Source organism: Pinus tabuliformis, chromosome 2_2 (assembly GCF_031772625.1).
Source record: "Pinus tabuliformis cultivar Carrire ecotype Pingquan chromosome 2_2, CPIR1, whole genome shotgun sequence".
NCBI lineage: Eukaryota > Viridiplantae > Streptophyta > Pinopsida > Pinales > Pinaceae > Pinus > Pinus tabuliformis.
In genome coordinates, this window is record NC_142300.1 from 744,634,307 (window position 1) to 744,662,262 (window position 27,956).

General features: G+C 37.7%; 1 protein-coding gene and 1 pseudogene across 1 annotated transcript; both read right to left on the minus strand.

Annotated features, from left to right (window-relative positions):
- Positions 1-3,280: 3,280 nt before the first annotated feature.
- Positions 3,281-3,901, minus strand: LOC149194826 (toll/interleukin-1 receptor-like protein). The gene has a single exon (XM_089407813.1). The coding sequence runs from the start codon at positions 3,899-3,901 to the stop codon at positions 3,281-3,283; it is 621 nt and encodes a 206-aa protein (XP_089263939.1).
- A 7,527-nt stretch (positions 3,902-11,428) lies between these two features.
- LOC149194827 (uncharacterized) overlaps positions 11,429-27,956 on the minus strand; it is a 149,693-nt pseudogene continuing 133,165 nt past the window's right edge.

A 27,956-nucleotide genomic window follows, 5' to 3' on the forward strand; every position in this document is an offset into this window, starting at 1 on the left:
TAGCAAATTGTTCAATTGGAAGTCGAATAGTTCTACTGGCGCATCCTGGCACCCCAAGATGATGCTTGACCCGCATCTCTAACATTAGCTCTCTGCTTTAAATTGTAGAGCTGGTCTTCCCATCTTGATCTCCATTCTTCTTTTGCAAGTTCCTTCCAGAGGACAAGTAAAATAGTCAAAACAAAATAGCAAGCAAATGAGAAGAGTGAGACAGATCGATGTAATCCAAGTTTATTAAGTACCCAAAGGAATCTGGCAGTGACTTTAGATTTCGACAACTTGTTAACTCCAATCGTTTCAACGACACCAAATGACAAAATTCATCCGACAAAGTTTTAAGATTAATCTTATGGAGGACAATCAGTTCGAGGTGCTTAAGGTGCCCTATTGATTTTGGTAACTTTGAAAGGGGAGAATAAATAACTAACTATCGCAATGGCAAAGGTGCCTACAAAATGTTCCAAAGTTTTAATCGTAAGAAATAATTCGACGATTAGCTTCTGCAAAACCACTTAAATTCATTGCAGATCCTACTTTGCGAAATCAATAACGAATAAACACATACTTTAAATCGCCAAAATTTTATTTACCTGATATCCGGATTGCCACAATGATTTCAATTTCTTCCCCCGCACTTCTAAAACCCTAAGGTTCTTCATAGGTATCCAAGAAGGTAGAGAAAACCAGGGGCATTCATTCCAGCGAAGCCATATAAGGTTTGGTAATCGCGAGATAGTCAAACCCTGGAAGTGGATAGGGCTGGCTAAAGGCATGCAAGCAAAAGAGTTCCTGGGACTGTTGTGCATCAAGGCCTGTTAATTTATAAATTGATGTGTTTTGAACTCCTGAATCTGTGAGAACAGTTTTGTCTCTAGATGTAATCAAAATTAAGCTATCTGCCCTGAGTACACTTTGAACCGACAAAAATGCATCCAGCTGATTTGCCTGATCTATGTCATCAAAAACTGTGAAAGCATTAGAACATGAGAGATTTCTTTTAAGAATCTATATGCCTTCATAGATGCTGTCTATATGAATATCAAAGTGAGTCAAGCCGTTGAGAAGTTCACTCTGCAAATGATGTAATGAACCTTTATTTGCATTTTCCCTGATATCACATAAAAAGTAAGATTTACTGTAATCTGACCTCTTCCTGTTGAAGAGTTCTTTCGCCAGGGTTGTCTTTCCAACCTCGCCCAACCCAACAATCCCCACGACCTGAACCTTTCCACTCTCCTGCTGCTGCTGCAACAGGACTCTATTTTCAAAATCCTTCACCTTTTCCTCCAAAGCAGTTCAATATTTGGTGACATTGAATATCGATTTTTTCACCTGTTTCAACACACATTCAACCACTTGATCTAGCAACTCCCCTTCGTGTCTGGTTATTCACAAGAAAATAAATACAGCTAATGAGAAACATTAACCTATGTATATCTAGATTCTATATATTCAATGTTTGCAACCGGCAATTCAATACTCTCAACTCAGTCAACTGAGTCAACAGTCGAATAGTCACCGGAAAATGTTTCAATTCACTGCAATTCTCGAGTCTCAATTCCTTTAAGATCTTCAAGTGACCAAGTGAAAGTGGTAGACTGTCGAGCGAAGGGCTCCCTATTTCCAGAACTTCTAAATCACCCAAGTCTCCAATTTCATTTGGAAATTCTTTTATGTTTGTACCCCTAAGATCTAATTTTTTTAGGTACTTTTGATATGCTATTTGCGGAGGTAATATTTCAATGTTCTTACAATAAGAAACATCTAAACATTCAAGTGTGCTGATGTTTCCCAGTGTTTCGCTAGAGACGGTTAAATTATAGCACCAACTCAAATCAAGATATTTAAGACGAATTAAATTACCAAAAGAACCTGGAAGCATCTGCAACTGTAGGGAGTGAGACAGACCTATGTATTTCAGGTTTATTAAATTACCGAAAGACTTTGGAAGCACCTGCAAATGAGAAGTGTGAGACAGATCAATGTAATCCAAGTTTATTAAGTGCCCAAAGTAATCTGGCAGTGACTTTAGATTTGGGCAACTTGTTAACTCCAATCGTTTCAACGACACCAAATGACAAAATTCATCCGGCAAAGTTTTAAGATTAATCTTATGGAGGACAATCAGTTCGAGGTGCTTAAGGTGCCCTATTGATTTTGGTAACTTTGAAAGGGGAGAATAAATAACTAACTGTCGCAACAGCAAAGGTGCCTGCAAAATGTTCCAGGGTTTTAATCGTAAGAAAGAATTCGACGATTAGCTTCTGCAAAACCATTTAAATTCATTGCAGATCCTACTTTGCGAAATCAATAACGAATAAACACATACTTTAAATCGCCAAAATTTTATTTACCTGATATCCAGATTGCCACAATGATTTCAATTTCTTCCCCTGCACTTCTAAAACCCTAAGGTTCTTCATAGGTATCCAAGAAGGCAGAGAAAACCAGGGGCATTCATTCCAGCGAAGCCATATAAGGTTTGGTAATCGCGAGATAGTCAAACCCTGGAAGTGGATAGGGCTGGCTAAAGGCATGCAAGAAAAAGAGTTCCTGGGACTGTTGTGCATCAAGGCCTGTTAATTTATAAATTGATGTGTTTTGAACTCCTGAATCTGTGAGAACAGTTTTGTCTCTAGATGTAATCAAAATTAAGCTATCTGCTCTGAGTACACTTTGAACCGACAAAAATGCATCCCGCTGATTTTCCTGATCTATGTCATCAAAAACTGTGAAAGCATTAGAACATGAGAGATTTCTTTTAAGAATCTATATGCCTTCATAGATGCTGTCTATATGAATATCAAAGTGAGTCAAGCCATTGAGAAGTTCACTCTGCAAATGATGTAATGAACCTTTATTTGCATTTTCCCTGATATCACATAAAAAGTAAGATTTTCTGTAATCTGGCCTCTTCCTGTTGAAGAGTTCTTTCACCAGGGTTGTCTTTCCAACCCCCCCCAACGCAAAAATGCCCACGACTTGAACCTTTCCACTCTCCTACTGCTGCTACAACAGGACTCTATTTTCAAAATCCTTCACCTTTTCCTCCAAAGCAGTTCAATATTTGGCGACATTGAATATCAATTTTTTCACCTGTTTCAACACGCATTCAACCACTTGATCTAGCAACTCCCCTTTGTCTCTAGTTATTCACAAGAAAATAAATACATCTAATGAGAAACTTTAACCTATGTATATCTAATCAGCGTGAAGTATTACAATACTGAGAGGGGAGGGTTGAGATCTCACCCATTATATGCGTCCAGATCGAAACCCCTTATTTTTGCAACACAGAAAGGGCATCTCTCCAAGTTTGAACACTGGTGGAGTCGTATCGCGGTTTCCCTTCACCCATTTGCGTGATTTCTAAGTTGCATAGATCTTGAGCATACACTCCATCTTTGCCCTGCGACAAACAAAGATCATCTGGTTTTACACCGTAAAACACCGGAATAATAGGAGCCTTCGACTCCAACATCAGGAAGAGCTCATTCAAACACGAAGTCGATGTTGCATATGTACGAGAGAAAATAGCCACATGGACTGAGGCGGTTCTAATGGCAGCTTCTATTTCCGAAGAAAAATTCCCCCCCTCATACAATTCTAGCCTGTCCAAAAAGACTCGGATTCCGTGTAAACGAAGGCGATGGTAGAGATGTCTAGCCAAGGTTTTCTTAACATCCGGCCCTCTGTGATTGATAAATACATCACAATAGAAGTTGCGATTGTTGTGGGAATTACATGAGGTGGAGGCTGTCATTGCAGCCGCGGAGGACGAGGCGTCAATCGCTGAAACTGCAGGACGAAGATTGTGAGAACGAGGAGGCGAACTTTCAATTTCTATCCCGATTTCAGTTTCAAGAGGGTTTTGGGGGCATGAGGATATAGGGGATGCCATTGCCAATGTCGATTCGACTATACAAATAGAAATTGGAGCCCGTAAACTGAAATAGCCATTAACTCCACGAAACTGTAAACAGAAACAGCCATAAACTCCACGAACTCTCCCGGAAGCTCGGCGCACAGATGTCAAGTGGAGAGTGAACTATCAGCCTAATTAACTAATAACTAATACGACTAGAAATTGTCCCAAAAGGTACAAAGAGAGGCCGATAGACTGATTGAGAAAATCAAATCATGAAACTCTTGAAGAAACTCCATTTCTAATTTTTCATTTTTCAATTCTGGTAGTGACATGTAGCATATTTCCTTTAGGTTGGCATCTCCTCACATATGACCTTAAGAGGGGATTGAGAGAGTCTGAAGTTCAACAATTGTTTTTGTGGAATTCTGAATTAGGCTCTTAAATATATTAAAGTAATTTTTATAAACCACAGCCATCGTACATAATTGAATTAAATGTAAACTTTATGAACCACATACATGTTATTAGTAAGTAATCATAAAAGTAACATGTTAAGAGTGATATGGTTCATAAAATGACTTAATGTAATGTAATAACAAATTATTAATGTTTAAAATATTGGTGGATCCATATCCAAATTTAAATCTGACATCTGGTAACTTATACACATACACACATCAACCGGATTTAGCCCACGTGGTTGGCATAAATATTGTTAACTTGTTGTCGCCCCCAAACAGGTTCAATCCCTACATGTGATGTATTGAGTTCATAATGAGTATTTCTTGTAATGGCTTTGAGCCTTGATGTCTGAGCACTCCCCCAAGGATTAAGGCACATTGTTATTCAATTGTCTTGTGAGCACGAGTTGGCGACACAAGGCAGTGGAGAACACAGATTTGTGTTTGTGTGTGTGAACTTGTGAGAGGTTCAGCATACAAAGAGAGGCTTGTGCGCAGATTTATAGGAGAATTTCCTTGGGACTTGTGCAAGGAAAGAGGGAAGCGGGGATCAAAGTCTTGCAAGGAGTGCTTCAGCTTAGTACAAGAATAGAAAACCAAATTGGTTCCTATTGAAACAAGATTGTTTTTGAAAGATATCTATTGCTCATTCTCCTATCAATAAAATTCTCAATCAAGCAGAGGGTTTTCCCAGTTGGGTTCCCTAGAAAAATAAGTGTTTTTATATTCTGCATCTCGAGTTACATGTTAGGTTCAGATTTGTCCATTCAAGCAGATCAGAATTTTCGTGGAATTTCTTCACATATGACAGTGACTTTTCTCTCATTTTATTTTATTAACCTTATACAAGTGATGTGACACACATTCAATGTACTCTACACCCCTGGGTGTAGAGTGCACCTCACTTCTCTCAGGGAAAATGGCAAAAATCAAATATCCCAAACCAATAAGGAAACACATTTTCACAAAAGCAATCCGCTTAATTGATGAGATGAATGGATTCATACCTAGGTGCAACAATGTAAATTTATGTCGACTATCTCAAATAGCTAGTTGCAAAACCTACAATTGTTTGGGAAAAAGAGTCTTTGAATGAAGAAGAGCTCCAATTAAATAAGAATGGAACATGTTCCTACAAAATGGTTCACTACAAAGAAGGTGTGCATGATTTACCATGCGATGTACAAGAAGAGATGTTTTGATCCGAAGACCCACCCCCAAACTAAACCCCACAACACCCAGTACTCTTTCTTCCTGAACATTAAATATTTTTACTCTGGGAGCGATGTCCATTTGGAAAACTATAATTTAGAAATCACTGTCAATGGCCAGGGTTTTATAATAATACTGGAAAGGTCAACTCTAAAATTCTAGAAACAACGAAAAATTGACTTTCCAACATATGTCCTACAATATGGAATTCACTAACTGTTATAATTGTTAGAAAATAGCTAATTACAACAATAGTTACATCTCTAAGGTATCCAGCAAAGACATTTAGTAAAAAGTCTTGACTTCAAGATCCCGAGTTAGCAATTCAAAAAATCTTTAAAACACAAATTTCTTACATATAGGATGGGCATCTTTTCAAACTCCATTGTCAAAGGTAGAAATAGTGAGTTACCATCAAACCTGTATGCCATGTGTTATTATGCAATCCATGACACTACCACATTTATCCTCCTCGTATAGGTTGTTTTCAATTCATCCTTGGATATCTTATGTGAATCTTACTTTGCAAAATGCTCTATGCAATGAAATGAATGCACATTTGCTATAACAAACAGGCAAATACAAAAAAAAAAGAAAAAAAAAGAAAAAAAGAAAAAAAGAAGAAGTAGAAGTAGAGATACATTGCACCACAATTTATGCCCTTGCCTCATGGGCGACCCAATATCAGTAGAAACAAAGATGAAAGTTTGTTGCATTCGTTCTTAGCAATCACAAAATATAAACATAAAATCAAGACTTTGTGAACAATCTAAAGTGTCCAAACTTACCCTGTAGATTATTCATCCCCAACCTGAATATTTTAGTGGTTTGCATTCATAAATACCACAATTGTTTGCAGGAACAGAGAATCACATAATTCTTCGCTAAATCTCTTCTGCTGTAAACTTGTATGCAGGTTTTGAGATTGGAAATCTTCATTTGATCCCTCTGCTAAAGCTTGCACAGCCTATTCTCTATTATAGTTACTAACCCCTTTTCAGATCACAGGAAGTGTTCTTTGACATTTATGTTAGGTTTAAATGGGTGGTGTAAGTCTACCCCTGTGGAAACCTGAGGACCAGAGTGCTGTGAAGATTGGAGGTGTCTGAATCAAAACATAAAGGCATACTTTTCTCATAGAAGAACACTGTTAAAAATTCCATATGTGAGCATAATGCATGCTTCGCACATGCAAAATATGAATATATCTTGCTGTGATATGCTTTGTACACACTAGCTTGAGCACTCTAGTATTGTTCACAGCAAATGAGAAGATCCACTGATCTCCATTGTCTTTCACAAAATACACTACTTATTGAATAACAGTGAACTTAAAAATGCTTATGAAGGTTATAAATTTTCAACATAAACACATCAAAATAGTCACTAAATACACCACAATGGCAACCCCAACAACACAGAGATGTTTGAGCCTGGCCGAAAACAACCATCCATACATTGCAATCAAGATAGCTAATAAATACAATTAATACAATTATACCAATCGATGTGATGAAGTATATTCCATGAAATCACAATGTTTGAGACACACATACAATGTCCTCTGCACCCCTGGCTGTAGAGTGCAGCTCACTTCTCTCAGGGCAAATGGAGAAAATCAAATATCCCAAACCAATAAGGAAACACATTTTCACAAAAGCAATCCACTTAATTGATGAAATGAATGGATTCATATCTAGGTGCAACAATCTAAATTTATGTCGATTATCTCAAATAGCTAGTTGCAGAACCTACAATTGTTTGGGCTGAAGAGTCTTCGAATGAAGAAGAGCTCCAATTAAATAAGAATGGACCATGTTCCTACAAAATGGTTCACTACAGAGAAGTTGAGCATGATTTACCATGCGATGTACAAGAAGAGATGTTTTGATCCGAAGACCCACCCCCAAACTTCACCCAACAACACCCCGTACTCTTTCCTCCTGAACATTGAATATTTTTACTCTGGGAGCGACGTCCATTTGCAAAACTATAATTTAGAAATCTCTGTCAATGGCCAAGGTTTTATAATAATACAGGAAATGTCAACTCTAAAATTCTAGAAACAACGAAAAATTGACTTTCCAACATATGTCCTACAATATGGAATTCACTAACTGTTATAATTGTTAGACAATAGCTAAGTACAACAATAGTTACATCTCTAAGGTATCCAGCAAAGACATTTAGTAAAAAGTCTTGACTTCAAGATCCCGAGTTAGCAATTCAAAAAATCTTTAAAACACAAATTTCTTACATATAGGATGGGCATCTTTTCAAAGTCCATTGTCAAAGGTAGAAATAGTGAGTTACCATCAAACCTGTATGCCATATGTTATTATGCAATCCATGACACTACCACATTTATCCTCCTCGTATAGGTTATTTTCAATTCATCCTTGGATATCTTATGTGAATCTTACTTTGCAAAATGCTCTATGCAATGAAATGAATGCACATTTGCTATAACAAACAGGCAAATACAGAAAAAAAAAAGAAGTAGAAGTAGAGATACAATGCACCACAATTTATGCCCTTGCCTCATGGGCCACCCAATATCAGTAGAAACAAAGATGAAAGTTTGTTGCATTCGTTCTTAGCAATCACAACATATAAACATGAAATCAAGACTTTGTGAACAATCTAAAGTGTCCAAACTTCCCCTGTAGATTATTCATCCCCAACCTGAATATTTTAGTGGTTTGCATTCATAAATACCGCAATCGTTTGCAGGAACAGGGCATCACGTAATTCTTCACTAAATCTCTTCTGCTGTAAACTTGTTTGAAGGTTTTGAGATTGGAAATCTTCATTTGATCCCTCTGCTAAAGCTTGCACAACCTATTCTCTATTATAGTTACTAACCCCTTTTCAGATCACGGGAAGCGTTCTTTGACATTTATGTTAGGTTTAAATGGGTGGTGTAAGTCTACCCCTATGGAAACTTGAGGACCAGAGTGCTGTGCAGATTGGAGGTCTCTGCATCAAACATAAATGCATACTTTTATCGTAGAAGAACACTGCTAAAAATTCCATATCTGAGCATAATGCATACTTCGCACATGCAAAATATGAATATATCTTGTTGTGATATGCTTTGTACACACTAGCTTGAGCACTCTAGTATTGTTCACAGCAAATGAGAAGATCCACTGATCTCCATTTTCTTTCACAAAATACACTACTTATTGAATAACAATGAACTTAAAAATGCTTATGAAGGTTATAAATTTTCAACATGAACACATCCAAATAGTCACTAAATACACCACAATGGCAACCCCAACAACACAAAGATGTTTGAGCCTGGCCGAAAACAACCATCCATACATTGCAATCAAGATAGCTAATAAATACAATTAATACAATTATACCAATCGATGTGATGAAGTATATTCCATGAAATCGCAATGTTTGAGACGCACATACAATGTCCTCTGCACCCCTGGCTGTAGAGTGCACCTCACTTCTCTCAGGGAAAATGGCAAAAATCAAATATCCCAAACCAATAAGGAAACAAATTTTCACAAAAGAAATCCGCTTAATTGATGAGATGAATGGATTCATATCTAGGTGCAACAATCTAAATTTATGTCGACTATCTCAAATAGCTAGTTGCAGAACCTACAATTGTTTGGGCAGAAGAGTCTTCGAATGAAGAAGAGCTCCAGCTAAATAAGAATGGAACATGTTCCTACAAAATGGTTCACTACAGAGAAGTTGAATATGATTTACCATGCGATGTACAAGAAGAGATGTTTTGATCCGAAGACCCACCCCCAAACTTCACCCCACAACACCCGGTACTCTTTCTTCCTGAACATTGAATATTTTTACTCTGGGAGCGATGTCCATTTGCAAAACTATAATTTAGAAATCACTGTCAATGGCCAGGGTTTTATAATAATACAAGAAATGTCAACTCTAAAATTCTAGAAACAACGAAGAATTGACTTTCCAACATATGTCCTACAATATCGAATTCACTAACTGTTATAATTGTTAGACAATAGCTAAGTACAACAATAGTTACAGCTCTAAGGTATCCAGCAAAGACATTTAGTAAAAAGTCTTAACTTCAAGATCCCGAGTTAGCAATTCAAAAAATCTTTAAAACACAAATTTCTTACATATAGGATGGGCATCTTTTCAAAGTCCATTGTCAAAGGTAGAAATAGTGAGTTACGATCAAACCTGTATGCCATATGTTATTATGCAATCCATGACAACCACATTTATCCTCCTCGTATAGGTTATTTTCAATTCATCCTTGGATATCTTATGTGAATCTTACTTTGCAAAATGCTCTATGTAATGAAATGAATGCACATTTGCTATAACAAATAGGAAAATACAAAAAAAAGAAGTAGAAGTAGAGATAAAATGCACCACAATTTATGCCCTTGCCTAATGGGTGACCCAATATCAGTAGAAACAGAGATGAAAGTTTGTTGCATTCGTTCTTAGCAATCACAAAATATAAACATAAAATCAAGACTTTGTGAACAATCTAAAGTGTCAAAACTTCCCCTGTAGATTATTCATCCCCGACCTGAATATTTTAGTGGTTTGCATTCATAAATACAGAAATTGTTTGCAGGAACAGAGCATCATGTAATTCTTCACTAAATCTCTTCTGCTGTAAACTTGTTTGCAGGTTTTAAGATTGGAAATCTTCATTTGATCCCTCTGCTAAAGCTTGCACAACCTATTCTCTATTATAGTTACTAACCCCTTTTCCGATCAGGGGAAGCGTTCTTTGACATTTATGTTAGGTTTAAATGGGTGGTGTAAGTCTACCACTGTGGAAACCTGAGGACCAGAGTGTTGTGCATATTGGAGGTGTCTGCATCAAAACATAAAGGCATACTTTTCTCGTAGAAAGACACTGTTAAAAATTCCATATGTGAGCATAATTCATACTTCGCACGTGCAAAATATGAATATATCTTGCTGTGATATGCTTTCTACACACTAGCTTCAGCACTCTAGTATTGTTCACAACAAATGAGAAGATCCATTGATCTCCATTGTCTTTCACAAAATACACTACTTATTGAATAACAATGAACTTAAAAATGCTTATGAAGGTTATAAATTTTCAGCATAAACACATCAAAATAGTCACTAAATACACCACAATGGCAACCCCAACAACACAGAGATGTTTGGGCCTGGCCGAAAACAACCATCCATACATTGCAATCAAGATAGCTAATAAATACAATTAATACAATTATACCAATCGATGTGATGAAGTATATTCCATGAAATCGCAATGTTTGAGATAACTGCATTTAAGATAGAAAAAAAATGCCACAATAATATTTTTGTCCAGATAGAGTACAAACCCTTCACACAATTCTTTCAGGAAAAAGGATGATATTGAAGAATGTAGCTAAATTAAAGGCATATTTGACCATACCATAGGTGAATAACCTAAAATAACCATCCATATAAAATTACACCAACTGATATGATGAAGCATATTCCATGAAATTGCAATGTCTGAGATAACTACATTGGAGAAAAAAATTTGTCACAGTGACATTATTGTCCAGATAGGGTACAAACCCTTCATACCATTCTTTCAGGAAAAAGGATGAGAATGAAGAGTGTAGCTATTTCTTAACTGCTATAAAGTAAAGGTGATTTGATTATCCCATGGGCGAATAGTATATTAAGAAATAAGTTAACTTCCAGTTAAAAATTTATGCAGAAAACTACAATTTCTCTCTAATATTTAGAGATAAAAATAGAATCGAATAAAAATAATTAGGCTATATCTTGCACAGTACCTCCAAAACATATTCCTATTTTGCACTCTCACAAGATCCAACAGGGTATTCCAAAGCAATTCCTTTCTGCTCCACAATCCCTTGTTCAACTAGGCATCAAAAGGAGGTCCTTTCACACCATTCCCTCCCTTTGTTAGAAACCTCTCTTGCAGATAAAACAACAACAATTTTTGCAGAGCAGAGATCTCTCTAACCTTGCCTTCCAACTCACCTACTCTGGTTTCAAGCTCTTCTGCTCTTTCATTCATTCTTGTATCCAACAGCCTTATGAGCTCATATTGAATCACCTTTTGTATCATCTGGGACCTCTTATACTCATCCACTTCCTGAAGCCACAGATCTGCGAATTGGCAATCTTTCCAGGCCTCGAACCAAGGGCCTCCCATTGTATAATGTATAGCTTTGGGAAGTTCCTTGTCATCAATCTCATTGTGACCAAAAAGGAAATTCCAGGTGTAGGGAATGGGTCCAATATCATTGTCATCAAGCCAAGTGAATCTATGCAAAAAAGCCCCAGATTGGGAATTCACAACAAAGGGTGTCAAAACTCTGTTCTTTGGGTGCCCGCAATTATACAAAACCATAGATGACCAGTTCTTTCCAGGGTAAGTAGTCTGCACAACCCCATTCATTTTTGTAGCACTCTTGGGCTTGTAATCATGTTTGACACACATTATAGCATACTTATCATCAATGAGCTCAGCTAATTCCCTAACGTCAACAATATAGAGAAAATCACAGTCTATGAACATAGCCCAACCCTCGAACCCAGCTAGGAAACGAGTCAAGAACCTGGAAAAGGAGAACTAGGTGCTCTCAGTGGGATCCCTTGTGCGGTAGTAAAGCCCAGCCTTGCGGAGATTCGCTTGTTTGATGGGGATTACTTCAACTGGAAATGTGGCATGTTTCAGTATTGAATGCCTGCAGACCTCGTAGGCAAGATCCTCATGGGGATGGTAACCCACAAAGATCTTGAGCTTTGGAAGCACTTTTCCACTCTTGGTAATAACAGGTCCTCCCATGATGCCTGCTCGAGGCTGTGGTGAGATTGGATCTCGCGATTTCTGGTCCTCCTGCATCTTCAGCTTCGGTTCTGGAGACTCGGCCAAACTTGGGGGAGATACTGCGAATGCTAGCCCGATGCGCAGTCCCAGTCCCAGTCCCGATACTAGCATGTCTTTGGAATTCCTATATGCATTTGAATGTGAATGCCCATTTCCGCTACTAAAAAATCTCTGCGAAGGAATTGAGTGCGAGGGGGATCGAACCTTGGAACTGATAACCTCTTAACCCGCTCGCCGTTAATCCAATTGGTGGCCCAAGTGTTAAACGAATCAAATGCCTTGCAAAAGCACAAACAACTACAGGCTAATAACATTTTTTTTAAGTTTTAAAACATTTTTAATGTTTTAAAACATTTTTTATTAAATTAGACGGATTAGACGGCTGATTTTTGTTCAATTGTCTAACAAAATATCTAACGGCTATGATTAGGATAGAAAAGCATTTGGGGGAGTTCATTTCAGAGGGAAACGCCTTACGGCGTAAATATGTTTTACAAAGAGCTAACACATTATGCACGATTAATTTTCAAGCTTGTCAAATTCGTTTTTCTTAATATTCCAATATTTTCAATCACAATTATAACTGTGTTTCATGTTAATTTACCATTGATTTGAACTCATGAATTATAATTTTATTATTGTTTTTATTGATGTTCCAATATTTTCAATAATAATTATAACGGTGTTTCATGTTAATTTACCATCGTTTTGAACTCGTGAATTATAATCTTATTATTTTATGTTTACTTTCAGTTTAAAATATTTTATGTTTATTTAACTCTTTGCATCAATTTTAAAGAATTAACAATTCTACTTTTCCTAATTCTTCACATTTTCGAAAAACACAACATTCCTTAGGGTTAAAACCTAACTTCCTACAATATTTTCTCATGGATAATATTTAGTTCCTACGATTCTATCACATAATACATGTTGCTTATATATATTAATCATTAACAGTCAATACTTACACATCTATTGAAAAACATAAAAACATATAAGGTTTAAATGACACAACCATGTCTGGCTAATTCTAAATTCCAAATAAATGTATATACCTGATTGTTTTCCAATATATTTCTTTTATAATGAACCATTCTCTGGGGAAATGTATCTCAATCATTGACAATCAATACTTATATCTCTATTGAAAAGCATATAATATCTAAATGACACAACAAATGTCTTACTAATTCCAACTTCCAAGTAGATGTGTATACCTATTTTTTTCCCATTGTGATTTCTATAATGAACCACTTGCTTGAATGGGAAACATACCTCCATTCAAATAAAATATAGTCTCATAAAAATAAAAAATAAAACTGTAAAAAATACTATATTTTCTTTTCTTATTTATAATCATGTTTTTCATACATATTTTGTGTTGACACCTAATCATCAGGATTGGGTGAATATAATGTAAATAAATAAATAGGTTATATGAATAGTCATCAGGAGATGAAGTGAACAATCTCTCCCTCATGTATATAATGAATACCTACCTGAAGAAATAATACATACGAATCAATTTTTCTTGAGGAGTTACTGCCTGGTCTGACATGGTATCAGAGCCAGCTCCCAAAATAGTTGTAACTCCCTTCTGCCTACTGCTCTCTGTCCACTGTCTACTACACTCTCTATCCCCTCCACAGTCGCTACCATTCCACCCTTTGTTTTTCTTTAGTTACCCATGCGTTATTGTTCACAACTGCGCTGCGTTATTGTCCAAAACTACTCTGCATTGAATGAACTGTTGTGGTGAACCCATGAACATATTCTGCATTTTTTTAATAACTGTGCAAGCAAACATTCACAGATGGACATACTCGCTTCCAATATGGATATTCGTTATCAGCACGAAGGAAGGAACTTCATAGCTTGATAGCTGCCCACCTGCGTGCGGTATCAAAGCACACCTGCGTGCGTGAATCAAAGCTTTTGAAGATCGATTTACACGTGAAAGGGTTGATGCAGAAGTTTCTGGTATATAAGTTGAAGTTTTGGCATACATGTTGAAGTTTTGGCACATAACACTGACATTCCTACTGCATGGTATACGATTGTAGTTTTTGAAGAACACTGCTCCGGAACGCTGCGTTGAACTGTTGATTTGTACGCTGCTCCTGTTGAAGAACACTGGTATTATAACTCTATTTTGGCATTGTAAAAAAATGTTGGTATTATAAATTGACTTTACTGTTTGTTGGAATACACCTCAGCCTTTTTTATGAGCCTTCGTGGGTTGTCATCTTATTCCATCGATGAGCCTTCATGGGTTGTCATATTATTCTGTCGATGAGCCTTTGTTATTATGTCGATGAGCCCTTGTTATGAGCCTTCATGGGTTTTCATCTTATTCCATCAATGAGCCTTCGTTATAATTTAGTTCTTGCATAAATAATGAGGTGAGGGAAATATGTTGCATAAAGGTGTAGTGTGTTACCTGTTATCCAAAAATACCATTGTCCAAGAACACTATTGTTTTGGTGCATTAACTTGACTGTGCTTGGTATATGAATATTGTGGAATATGTTATAAGGAATACAATATATATTGCATGATATATGAATATCGAGAGCTTGCAGTTGACTCGACTTTTTGTAAAGTCATATCAAATTATTATTAGTATTTTGCTACGAATACTGTAATTTTTTTGGGCTCAGTTCAAATTTTTATGATGGAAAATTTTGTTGAAAAAGAGAAGGGTTTGGAAAAGAAAACAACTCTTCTTACACACAGAGAGAATAATCTTGCTCAATATTTTTCCAGAGGAAGAGGTAGAAGAGATTTAAAAGGCAGGGGGGGCAAAGACTCTCAAGGAGAAAAAGCAGATTTGCACTGCATACGCTGCAAAAGAAATGGATCACATGATGCCTCTACATGCAAGCTACCATGGGACAAAATTGAGTAGCAAAGAAATCAACAGAAAGGCAAAACTGATGATACAGACAAAGGTAAAGCACCTAAATCCGCTCACTATGTTGTGGCACAATGTGATATTGGAGTAGATGAAGATTTATTTAATGCTTCACTTGCTTCTTGGAAAAATGATTGGTTGCTTGATTTAGGAGCAACTTGCCACATGACTTATAGAAAAGATTTTTTTGAAGAATTTACTAACAATGTTGATGGAGCAGTATGCTTTGCAGACCAATAAAAAATCAAGCCATCAGGGCTTGGCACAATTAGGCTTAAATTGTTTGGTCTTCTAGACTTTCTTCTGCATCATGTTCTATATCTCCTTCAGCTCAAGAGAAACTTGTTGTCCTTGGTTCACATCCGCCTGCAAGGTCACTCCATTCATATGTTTGATGGAAAGCTTGAGGTAAGAAAAGCATCTGACCACTCACTTGTCATGAGGGTAATAGAAGAAGAAAGGCTTATCAAGCTGCAAGGTACCTTTGCTCGTGCACAACATATCTCATACAATTCTCATCATGAATAAGGTATACTTCCATCAAGTTTATTATGGCATGCTAGATTTGGACATTTGAACTATGACAGCCTTCGCTTGTTGAAGAAAAATGGTGTTGCTGGTTTGCCTACAATTCCTGGGAAACTTAAGCAATGTGATGCTTGCACTCTAAGAAAGCATAGAAAAGAGTTTCTTCATGATTCACATTCAAGAGCACATAGAAAACTTGAACTCATTCATTCAAATTTATGTGGTCCAATGCCTGTTCCTTCTGCAAATGGAAATAAATATATCATGACATTTACTGATGACTACACCAGAATTTGTTGGGTTTATTTATTGAAGAACAAATCTGATGCTTTTCAAACATTCAAGAATTTTCATAAATGGATTGAAAATGATGCACAATCTCATATTGGGTCTATTCGCACTGATAATGGAAAAGAATACACATCAAATGAATTTGAAAACTATCTTCGCCAACATGGGATCAAACATCAAACAATTCTGCCTTATAATCCCCAACAAAATGGTGTAGCTGAAAGAATGAATAGGACAATCTTAAATATGGTACGATCCATGCTCTTCTTCAAAAATGTAAAGATAATGTTTTTGCTGATGTTGTTCTATGTGCTGCATATATAAAGAATAGATGTCCATCTAATGCTATTAGAAACAAGACTTCATATGAAATGTGGTATGGACATGTTCCTTCGGTAAAGCATCTCAGGGTCTTTGGTTCCACCTATTATGCCTTGATACCAAAGGTACATAGAAACAAACTTGGTGTTAGAAGTCGTAAATGTATCTTCTTGGGGTATTCAAACACCTCCAAAGCATATCGTTTCTATGATGAAGTAAATAAAAAGTTTGTTGTATCTAGAGATGTAATTTTTCTTGAATCATCCAAAACTAACAATGTTGTTGAGCAACAACTTGATGCTTGGATAGATTTTCAAAAGCAAAATCATTTCAAGAATTTGATAATCAGATTCCACATCTTGAAAGGGGGATTCCTATACTAGATCAACATGTGGAATATTCTTCTGAAGAACACTCTCCCCCGCATGAAACTCCAACAATGGATGATGCTTTAAGTGATGTGATTGATAGAATTGGAAGACTCAATCTTGATTCAGTCCCAACTCAAACAATGGAGCAGCCTGGACCATCTGAGAAAGCTCCCCCAAAGGGGCTGACAAAGACACTTGAAAGTGTTCATCCTAATGAGGTTGGAAAGATAGGAACTAGAAATTCAAACTGTCAAAATGGAGGTGATGTAGATGACTCTAATTCACCTATTGATATGGATGTTTCTTATGATTGTGAATTGAACTTGTCTACAGATTTCGAACCAACTGCCTCCAAAGAAGCTACTTCTCATGATGAATGGAAAGAAGCGATGCAAAAGGAGTATGATGCCCTCATAAAGAATGGAACTTGGAAGCTGGTTGATCCTACATTAGGAACCAAACCAATTGGCTGCAAGTGGGTCTACAAGAACAAGTATAATGTTGATGGCTCACTCAACAAGCACAAAGCTAGGCGTGTGGCAAAAGGTTTTGCATAGAAGGAAGGGGTCGATTATGAGGAGACTTTTTCCCCCACAACAAAATGGGCTATCATCCGGACACTCTTTGCCCTAGCAGTTCAGAACAGTTGGAAAGTCCATCAAATGGATGTAAAAAATGCTTTCTTGAATGGAGATCTAAAAGAGAATGTTTTTATGTCCCAACCTGAAGCATTTTCTGTGAAAGGACATGAACATAAAGTATGCAAGCTTGTGAAGTCCTTGTATGGCCTCAAATAAGCACCGCGAACCTGGTATGAAAAACTAACTGAGCATCTTCTGAAACTCAATTTCAAACATTATGATCTTGATGATGCAACTTTATTTGTCAAGAATGTTGGCAAAACAATTGTATATCTTGTGGTATTTGTAGATGATCTTTTGATGACAGGGAACAATGAAAGCTACATTGCATCCATAAAGAAGGAATTGGGGAAAAGTTTTGAAATGATTGATTTGGGCTATGTTCATTACTATCTTGGCATTGAAGTAACCCAACATCCGAAGTCCATATTCTTTCTCAAAAGAAATACATTGGAGATCTATTGAATAGGTTTGACATGACAGAAAGCAATCCTCTTACTACTCCAATGGAACAAAACTTAAAGCTCACATCTATTGAAGGAAAAGAATTTGAGGATGCAACAAAGTATATATAGCTTGTAGGAAGTCTCAACTACCTAACTACTACCAAACCAGCCATTTCGTTTGTTGTTGGAATCCTCTCCAGGTTTATGTAAAAGCATTGTGAGCGACATTGGTCTTCTCAAAAAGATTTCTAAGGTACTTGAAGGGATTTGAAGACTTTGGAATCATGTATACACAGGTGGACAACTTTAGCTTGATTAGATACTCTAATTTAGACTTCGATGGAGACAAAGAAACTGGGGTATCTACTTCGAGATATGCTATGAGTCATGGATCATGAGCTATCTCCTGGAGATCACGCAAACAATCACTTCCAGTAGATTCCACAACAGAAGCAGAATATGTGGCAAAAGCTGAAGCAACAAAAGAAATTGTGTGGCTCAGGAAAATTATTGAAGATTTGCAAGTAAAACAAGTACAATCAACTCCACTCATGATTGACAACACCTCTGCAATAAAGTTGGCCAAGAACCCAAAGTTTCATGATCGAACGAAGCACATCAATACTAAATATCATCTGATTCGACATCATGTTGAGACCAAAACAATCCATCTCCGTCATTGTTCCATTAATGAGAAAATTGCAGACATCTTCACCAAAGCACTTGGTGTTAGGATATTCCGACACATAGGATATAGTTAAGTTCAACTTGGTCTAGTATAGAGTTAGGTATAGAGTTAGGTAAAGTGTCTTTCTTTACCGTTGTACATTTTGTAACTTACAATCCGACGGTCACGATATGTAGTGATCCGACGGTTCACTCTCACCTCGGTATTACCGACACTTGATCCGTGGCTTGACACCCGATTGGTCCATGAGTTCTATTTAAAGCGCATGGAGGGTCATTGTTCGGGTAATCCGTGCATGAGAGAAGCTTATGTAAATTTTCATTCTTTGATTAATAAATTGCCTGTAGTACCCACGTTGGGACAGGCCGTGGACTGTTTCCCTCCTTGCACTTTGAGGGTTTTAACCACGTCAAAAATATTGGTGTATTGATCTGTGATCTGGTTGTGAGCGGTGTCCTTTTGGTATTCTTTCTGAGGAAATTACCCTGTAAATTCCTACATGGTATCGGAGCTATTTGAGGGCCGCGTCCGTTGGTGATCCAAATCTGAAGCCGGTAGAACTGCATGCGGCTGTCGTTTCCTAGATCTGCTGTTTCTGACTACTTTCGGGCCAAGAGGACTGCTCTGTTGCGTTCGGAGCATCTGTTCCAGTGAGGAACCCCTTTCGTTTCACGCGAAAAGTTTTCCAGTAGCCCTAGCTGCGTCATTTTTCAGATCGGGAGGTATACAGTTTTTTTTGCAGTTTTACTGTTATTTTCTCTCTGCTTATTTCGGTCTCAATTTATTTAGCCTTTTTTTTTAACCGGATCTATACCTTTCATTTCTGCGTATGCTCTTTGCCCTGCGACTCTGTGCGATCTGGGCAAATCAGAAACAGAAAGGAAGGATTTTTCTCATGCGTATGCTCTTTTCCCTGCACCTTAGTGTGATCTCGGAAAATCAGAAACATTGAGAAAAATATTTAGTTTTTCGGCTAAAGCTAACTTTGAGATTTTTTTTAAAAAATTTCTAGTTTTTTGGCTAAAGCTAACTTCGAGCCGCAAGGTTCATTTTTCTTTGCATATTCGTGTTGGGTTTTGTGTTTTGTGTTTTGTAGGGAAAAAGAGCTTTCTCAAGGCAAGCACGCAAACCAAGGCCCCCCCCTCTCTCTCTCTCTCTCTCAAATTTTTTGTATAGATCAATTGGTTCAAAGCTATTTTAAGAGAGTAGAGGTCTTGGGTTCAAGTCTCCATTTTGTGGGGGCAGATTTTTTTCATTCCCGCACATTCGCGCACTTTGCCGACAACGTCAACAATTTTTTTTCAAAAAGCCATAACTTCTTCATCCGGAAGCCTTTTTCAGAGCCGTTTTTTTTAAAACTGCCTATTTTTTCGAGATCTATCCATTGGAACACTTACTTTCAGCATCTTCAGCTTCAGTTTTTTTTTAAATGGAAAGTCCATGCCAAGTCATTCTTGACAGCACTAACTACTTCCAATGGGTAGCCTACATGGAAGATTTACTTAGAAGTAAAGGTCTCTTCAGAATAGCCACAGACCAAGAGAAGAAACCAAAAGATGAAGACAAGGCTGCAAAATGGGAAAATAGACAATATCAAGCACGTGGTTTGATAGGGATGTCTATTTCTCCTGATCTTAGATTCCACATTGCAGAACTTGAGACTCCTCATGAAGCATTAGAAAAACTCACTAAATTTTTTGGGATTAAAAATGAAATTAGAGCCCATCAACTTGAAAATGAGCTGCTTACTTTGGATCCTAATAATTTTTCTTGCATTGAAGATTTCTTGTCCAAATTCAAGACCCTTAGATATCTCTTGGAAGGTGTTAAAGTTAAGAAAGAAGATGGTAACCTTATTTATTCCATCCTTACTAAGTTGGGACCAGCCTACTCTGTATTTGTTTCCACTTTCCATTCTACAATGGAAGCTTTCATTTGTCAAGGAAAAGACTACAAGGCCCCTTCCTTTGACTCCTTTTGTGATTCCTTAATAAGAGAACAAGAAAAACTCTTACACCTTGGTCTTCTTAATCTTGGAAACTCTTCCACGAAAGCGTTAGCCGCCCAGCAGCAACCAAATTCAAAGAATCCTAAGAAGTCATATCCTCAAAAGAATGGTCCTAAACCATCTCAGCCTCAAAATGAAAGATCATTTCAGCAAAATGATAAGACCAATAAAAACAAATGGAAGAAGACTGATAGACATTGTAACTTTTGTAATCGAGATGGCCACTTAGAATCTAAATGCTTTAAGAAGATGGAAGCCTTGGAAGCCGCAATGAAGAAACATAACATCCATGTGGAGCCTACTTCAACTTCAACTTCCGGAATGGCACTTTCTGCATGTCAATGTCAATCATCTCAGTCTGGTTATGCATTAAATGTATCTTCTTCTTCTTCTCATTCTCATGAGTGGCTCATTGATTCTGGAGCCTCTTGTCACATGGCCAAAAACCAAGCCATGTTTTCTTCTTTAAATGATTGTAACACCAAAAATATATATGTTGGTGATGATAGATCTCTTAATGTTGTAGGGACTGAAACTGTTCATCTAGACAATGGTCAGTTTAATGATGTATTATGTGTTCCAACCTTATCCTGCAACCTTCTATCTATCTATCAGATAACTCATTCAGGTGAAGGTAAAATTGTTGAATTTTCACCTCATGATGTTGTAATCAAGGATCTAAAAGATCCTAAACAGATTCTAGCTACTGGTCTTGCTGATGATTCCAAAAGGTTGTATAAGTTTCACAACTTTGGGTCATCAAATCTTCCCTCAGTATTTGTTGCTCATAATGATGAAGTGAGCAAACTTTGGCATGAGCGATTTGGTCACTTAAACTATCGCTCCCTTCAGCATCTATGTAAAGAAAATATGGTGACAGGTCTTCCTATGGTATCTTGCAGAGATGGTGTTTGTTCCGGATGTGTACTCGGAAAACATCATCGGGACAGTTTTGACAAACGTGCCTCTTGGCACGCCTCAACCCCTTTACAGCTTGTGCACAGTGATTTATGTGGTCCTCTTCCTGTTGCTTCATTCTCTGGCTGCAAGTACTTCTTAACTTTCATTGATGATTTCTCCAGACGCACTTGGGTATACTTCTTAAAACTCAAGAGCGAAGTATTTAACACCTTTTTGGCCTTCAAAGCCTTTGTTGAAAAACAATCTGGACATCAAATTCTTAAGCTAAGAACTGATAATGGTGGAGAATATGTTAAAAACACATTCATCAACTTTTGCACCGAAAATGGAATTCAAATGCAACATACTGTTCCATACACTCCACAACAAAATGGTGTAGCTGAAAGGAAAAATCGCACCTTAAAGGAAATGGCTAATTGTATGCTGCAATCTAAAGGACTCAGTCTTAGTTTTTGGGCCGAAGCAATTAATTGTGCAAATTATATAATCAATCGCACTCCTACTAAGGTTCTAGAGAATATCACTCCAGAAGAAGCTTGGAGTTCCATTAAACCAGATGTAAGTCACTTTCGTGTGTTTGGAAGTGAAGCATGGGCCCATATTCCAGATGAAAAGCATAAAGCTTTAGAACCTAAGAGTGAGAAATGTACTTTTGTTGGATATTCTGAAGATGTAAAAGGTTATAGACTTATTCCATTTAAGTCCAAAAATGTTATCATTAGAAGAGATGTAAAGTTTGATGGAAATAAATCGGCCTGCGAGCCTAGTCCGGCGGATGTGCCACCTCTTCCTATCTTTTCTACTTTTGAAAACATTTCTTCTTTAGATGATGAAAGCGAGGATGATAATCCTCCCCCACCTTCTCAGGATCCTCAACTTCCAAGATGGGTCCGTGCTACTCGGGATGCAGCAGGTGATCTTGCCGGTGATCCTACAGATCAGCGACGTACACGTTCTCAGTTTGAAAGAGCCTCTTCTTTACTGGCTCAAGCTCCAGTAAATCATGATCCTGACACTTTTGCAGAAGCTTCAGGCCATCCACATTGGGAAGCAGCTATGAATGAAGAATATCATTCATTGATGACAAATGATACATGGGATCTTGTTCCTCTACCAAAGGGACGCAAACTTGTTAGATGTAAATGGGTTTACAGAACCAAGTATGGACCAGATGGGAAAGTTGATAAACATAAAGCTCGTCTCGTTGCTAAGGGCTTTTCACAGGTTGAAGGCATTGACTACACTGAAACCTTCTCCCCTGTTGCCAAAATGAACTCTATCCGCCTTGTTCTTTCCCTTGCTGCCTCTTTAAAATGGGAAGTCCATCAGATGGATGTTAAATCTGCCTTCTTGCATGGGGACTTGCAGGAAGAAATCTATATGGAACAACCCATTGGCTTCATACAAACAGACTCCAGCCTTGTTTGTCGACTTAAGAAATCCCTTTATGGCCTCAAGCAAGCTCCTCGGGCTTGGTATGCCAAAATGGATAGCTTTCTTTTAGAATCTGGCTTTTCTAGGTGTCATTCTGACAATACTGTCTACACCAAGAAAGTGGGCAACTCTCTTATCATCCTTGTTCTTTATGTTGATGATCTTATTCTTACTGGTAGTGATCCCAACCTTATAAACCATGTGAAGTCCAGCCTTAAAAAGAAATTTGAAATGACAGACTTAGGACACTTACACTATTTTCTCGGTCTTCAAGTCTTGCAATCACAGGAGGGTATTTTCCTTTCCCAGTCCAAGTATGCTTGTGATATTCTTCGTCATTTTCACATGGAAGACTGTAAGCCAGCCCCTTCTCCCTTTCAGTCTGGAGTCAAACTTTCAGTCTCTTGTACTTCTCCTGAAGTTGATGCTACCTTATACCGTCAACTTGTCAGAAAACTCTTGTATTTAACCCATACTCGTCCTGATCTTTCCTTTGTTGTTGGCCTTGTTGCTCGTTTTATGCAAAACCCCCGTGAAAGTCATTGGAAAGCAGCTAAAAGAATACTTCGTTATGTTCGAGGTACAGTACAGTTTGGGATTCATTACAGTGCCAAAGCAGCTCCTCTGTTAGTTGGTTTCACTGATTCTGATTGGGCTGGTGACCCTGATGATCGGAAGTCTACTGCCGGTTATGTCTTCACTCTTGGTTCAGGACCTATTACATGGGCTTGTAAGAAACAGGCTGCCATTTCTCTTTCGTCAGGAGAAGCAGAGTATCGTGGTGCCGTGGAAGCTAGTAAGGAAGCCTTGTGGCTTCGTCAGATCCTATCAGAGTTTGGCTTTGAGCAGCAGCATCCAACCACACTTTGGTGTGATAATCAAAGTGCCATTCAGCTATGCAAAGATCCAGTCCAGCATCAGCGCAGCAAACACATTGAACTACACATGCACTTCATCAGAAAGCTCATTCATGACCATGTTCTTGAAGTGCAATATTGTCCAACAGATGATCAGGTTGCAGACATCTTCACAAAGGCTCTCACAGAGGCGAAGTTCACTAAACTTCGATATATGCTTGGAGTTCAGGAAGTTGTCACTAAGGGGGGATAGGCTCTAGTGCCTCCTTCCTTCTCCTATTGTGTCATATTTGTAAATCCTTCAATCCTATCCCAAGTTGTTCTTAAGGGGGGATGTTAGGATATTCCGACACATAGGATATAGTTAAGTTCAACTTGGTCTAGTATAGAGTTAGGTAAAGTGTCTTTCTTTACCGTTGTACATTTTGTAACTTACAATCCGATGGTCACGATATGTAGTGATCCGACGGTTCACTCTCACCTCGGTATTACCGACACTTGATCCGTGGCTTGACACCCGATTGGTCCATGAGTTCTATTTAAAGCGCATGGAGGGTCATTGTTCGGGTAATCCGTGCATGAGAGAAGCTTATGTAAATTTTCATTCTTTGATTAATAAATTGCCTGTAGTACCCACGTTGGGACAGGCCGTGGACTGTTTCCCTCCTTGCACTTTGAGGGTTTTAACCACGTCAAAAATATTGGTGTATTGATCTGTGATCTGGTTGTGAGCGGTGTCCTTTTGGTATTCTTTCTGAGGAACTTACCCTGTAAATTCCTACACTTGGAAGAGACAAGCTTGAACGATTCAGAATGATGCTTGGACTCACCAACATCCCTTCAGATTAAGGGGGGAATGTTGACACCTAATTATCAGGATTGGGTGAATATAATGTAAATAAATAAATAGGTAATATGAACAGTCATTGAGAGATGAAGTGAACAGTGGCTCCCTCATGTATAGAATGAAGACCTACCTGAAGAAATAATACATACGAATCAATTTTGCTTGAGGAGTTACTGCTGGGTCTGACATTTTGGTCTTTTTCTGAAATGAAATTTTGTTAGTTATTTCATCAATTTATTTTCCAACATTAATTAGAAATTTTGTTAATTATTTCATCGGTTTATCTTTTAACATTAAAATATTTTATATGATCTCATCTCACATTTTTATGTCCCTTAAAACTCAAAATTATAACACGTTGCAAATCACAATAACATGTCACTAAATCTAATCAAGAAAATGCTGCTAACAAAATTCATTAATTTATATTTAATATGTAATTATTTATTCTTTTATCGACACAAATGTTAATTAAAGATAATCCTCATCGAATGTTAATTAAAAATAATCCTTTTACACTTTGTTTCATCTCTGTAAATGAAAGATTAAAGTTGTTTATTTCCTGTGTCGAAATGGCATGTGCCGTCTTTTCCTTATAGCATAGTGATGGATATTGTCTAGTTTATATAGACTATTGTTGTTTTATGTTTGGATTTTGTATGGGAATTTAATAAATTGTTAAATATGGTGTATAGAGTTTAGTGTATATAAAAGATAAGATTTATATGTTTATCATTATTATGAAATAACTATTAAATAATTAAAAACAAAAAATGTCTAAATTTGTTTAAAATGTTTTTAAAAATATAATAAATTTAAGAGGCAACATTTTTACCATCAGACATTAAACACGATTTTCTCTTTCTATGTCATTATTTACTCATTTATCTAGTCAAATGTTGGTCGTAGATAATCCTTTTACACCTTGTTTCATTTCTTTAAATAAGATTCATGCTAGATGAAAGTTGTTTAATTTGAGTGATGAAATGGTACATGTTGTCTCTTCTTTATACCATAGTGGAGCATATTGTCTGGTCTACATAAAACGTTATTGTATATTTTATGTTTGAATTTTATAGTGGAGTTTGATACATTGTTAAGGAAGGTGCATAGAGTTTTGTATTCATATATTTGCTCGATAAAACTTATGTCTCATCATGTTTGTAACTTAATTTAAAATGCAGTGTTTTACATTTTTTCATCCGATATTAAATATATACTCTTTTATTTACTCTTATATCTACTCAAATGATGGTCAAAGATAGTCCCTTTACTTTTTTTTTTTAAATAAAATTCATGGTCCCCTATCAGTGTGTGATGGGAAAGGGGTGTAATGGGAAAGGAGATCTGGAGTTGGATCGTGGATATGCTTGAAGGGAAATTGGAAAGGGTAAATGGGAAGCCCATCCAAGGAGCTCACACGAGCACGACGGGAGGTATCGGGAGAGAAAGGAAGGTGTTGATCGATTCCGGAAAGCAAAAGGGTAGGTCGGCAGGTAATCAAGGAGGAAAGGTGGTGAAGGTAGTTAGTGCATGCATGGTTGGAGGAGGAAACGAGCAATAGGCGACAAGACTGGAAGGTGAGGGAAGAACCTTTCTTGCGGGAGGAGGGATTGTCATCTCCACCTGGAAAATGCCTTCAACACCTCGGAAGGAGACCGTATGTAGTTCAGGCCTACATTAGTCTTGATATGGAGTCAATGAAGTAAGAATGAAGGTGGGTTTGGCATAGAATGGTGGTGGTTTGGAACGTTTCGAAATAAATTTGGCTCAGTCTTCTGTTGTTGATGTCTGGTTTTTTACTTTCTACAATGTATGGTAGCGTGTTGGGGAATAACGAGATCCATGGAGGGTTAGGAGGGACTTTTCGCTCCTGGAGAGTGAAATTTGCAACGACCATCATTGAAACCTGAAGACTTGGATGTAGAAGGGTTCGAGGCTCCCATGAGGGCCTACGATCACCTAGAATACTATTATGGAATTTGCAATGCATACTTGTTCAACCAATCTGGCTTAGTCTGGTTCTTGGGAAACCTCTAGACCCAAGGGGTTAGGAAAGGGGTGTTGGGGTACCACAAATTTGGAAAGCTTGGTTAACTCGTTGCAGCTTGGCTCCCAAGAAATCTGGAGGAGTAGAGGGGAAATAATTGGTAGTTGTGGGACTTGAACCCCGATGCGGCTGATAATTTTGCCATTGCGAGTACAATCCAGTGGAATTGGCGATATGGCTGGGTAGAGGACCATAAGGCTGATCGGGTGGAGTTACGAGTATGTTCTTCACCATTCTCTTAGCCAATCCAACTCAAGTCAAGCTGCAGGGCAGCTTCAATAACCAGAGGGGTAAGAAGGAGCAATTGTGGGCTCTAGACCTCGGTGGGCTTCCAATTTCAATTAGAACATAGTCAAACTCCAGCATTTATTTTCTTAAATTCCCCAAACTGATCCGGATTTAAGCAGGAATGCAATAGATTACAGAGATAACCATAAATACAGATATGCGATAACCATAAAAATAGAGATGCAGCGGAAATAATACTTCATTTCATTAATGGAGAATACTGAAATATGCTTACAAATAGAAATAACCCAGCTAGGGCGATGGTAACTTATCTCTGAGAAGAGATGTGTCGGCTACATGCCTCTGAACTGTTTCGAACTGTGTTTACAATGAGGCTCAAAGGCCTATTTATTATTGAGAAACAATGGAAAACCCTTAACATTCCAAAACCTAACCCTAGAAGATGAAACGCCAAACTATGGGCCCTGTTTGGGTAAATTGGTATATCAACTTCCTGAGGTCGTAACTTTGGCATACGATCTCCGTTTGATGCACATGATAGCCCGTTGGAAAGATCTCTCTAAGGACTACGACGGAAAAGACGATTTTTATCTAAAAAATCACAGAGGTAGATTTCTCAAAAAACGTCGTTTAGGGCCTCAAAACGGCTCCGGAAGTTTAGGACCCGAAAAACTAAAAGAGAACGTTTAGGGCCTCAAAATGGCTCTGGAAGTTTAGGACCCGAAAAACTGCTAAAAATAGTAAACCGTGCTATAATTAAGGAAAATGAAAAACTGAAAGAGACAGTTGTGGGGGTCCAAATGGGATAGGTGGGTGGCCACCAACATCCACCTGGATCATTCCTTCCCCCTTAGGAAGCAATGATCCCCATTGTGTTGAGTTCCTCCTTGAGATGAGGAAGCTTCTGCTGAGCTGGGTCTCCAGTGAGCCGTTCTGCAATATCTGATGTGTCTAGAAATGGTGGGAAGCATGGTCGGCGATGGT

What these genes read in the sequence shown, in the direction of transcription:
- LOC149194826 (XM_089407813.1), bottom strand. Translation starts at nt 3,901, where the DNA reads ATGGCATCCCCTATATCCTCATGCCCCCAAAACCCTCTTGAAACTGAA.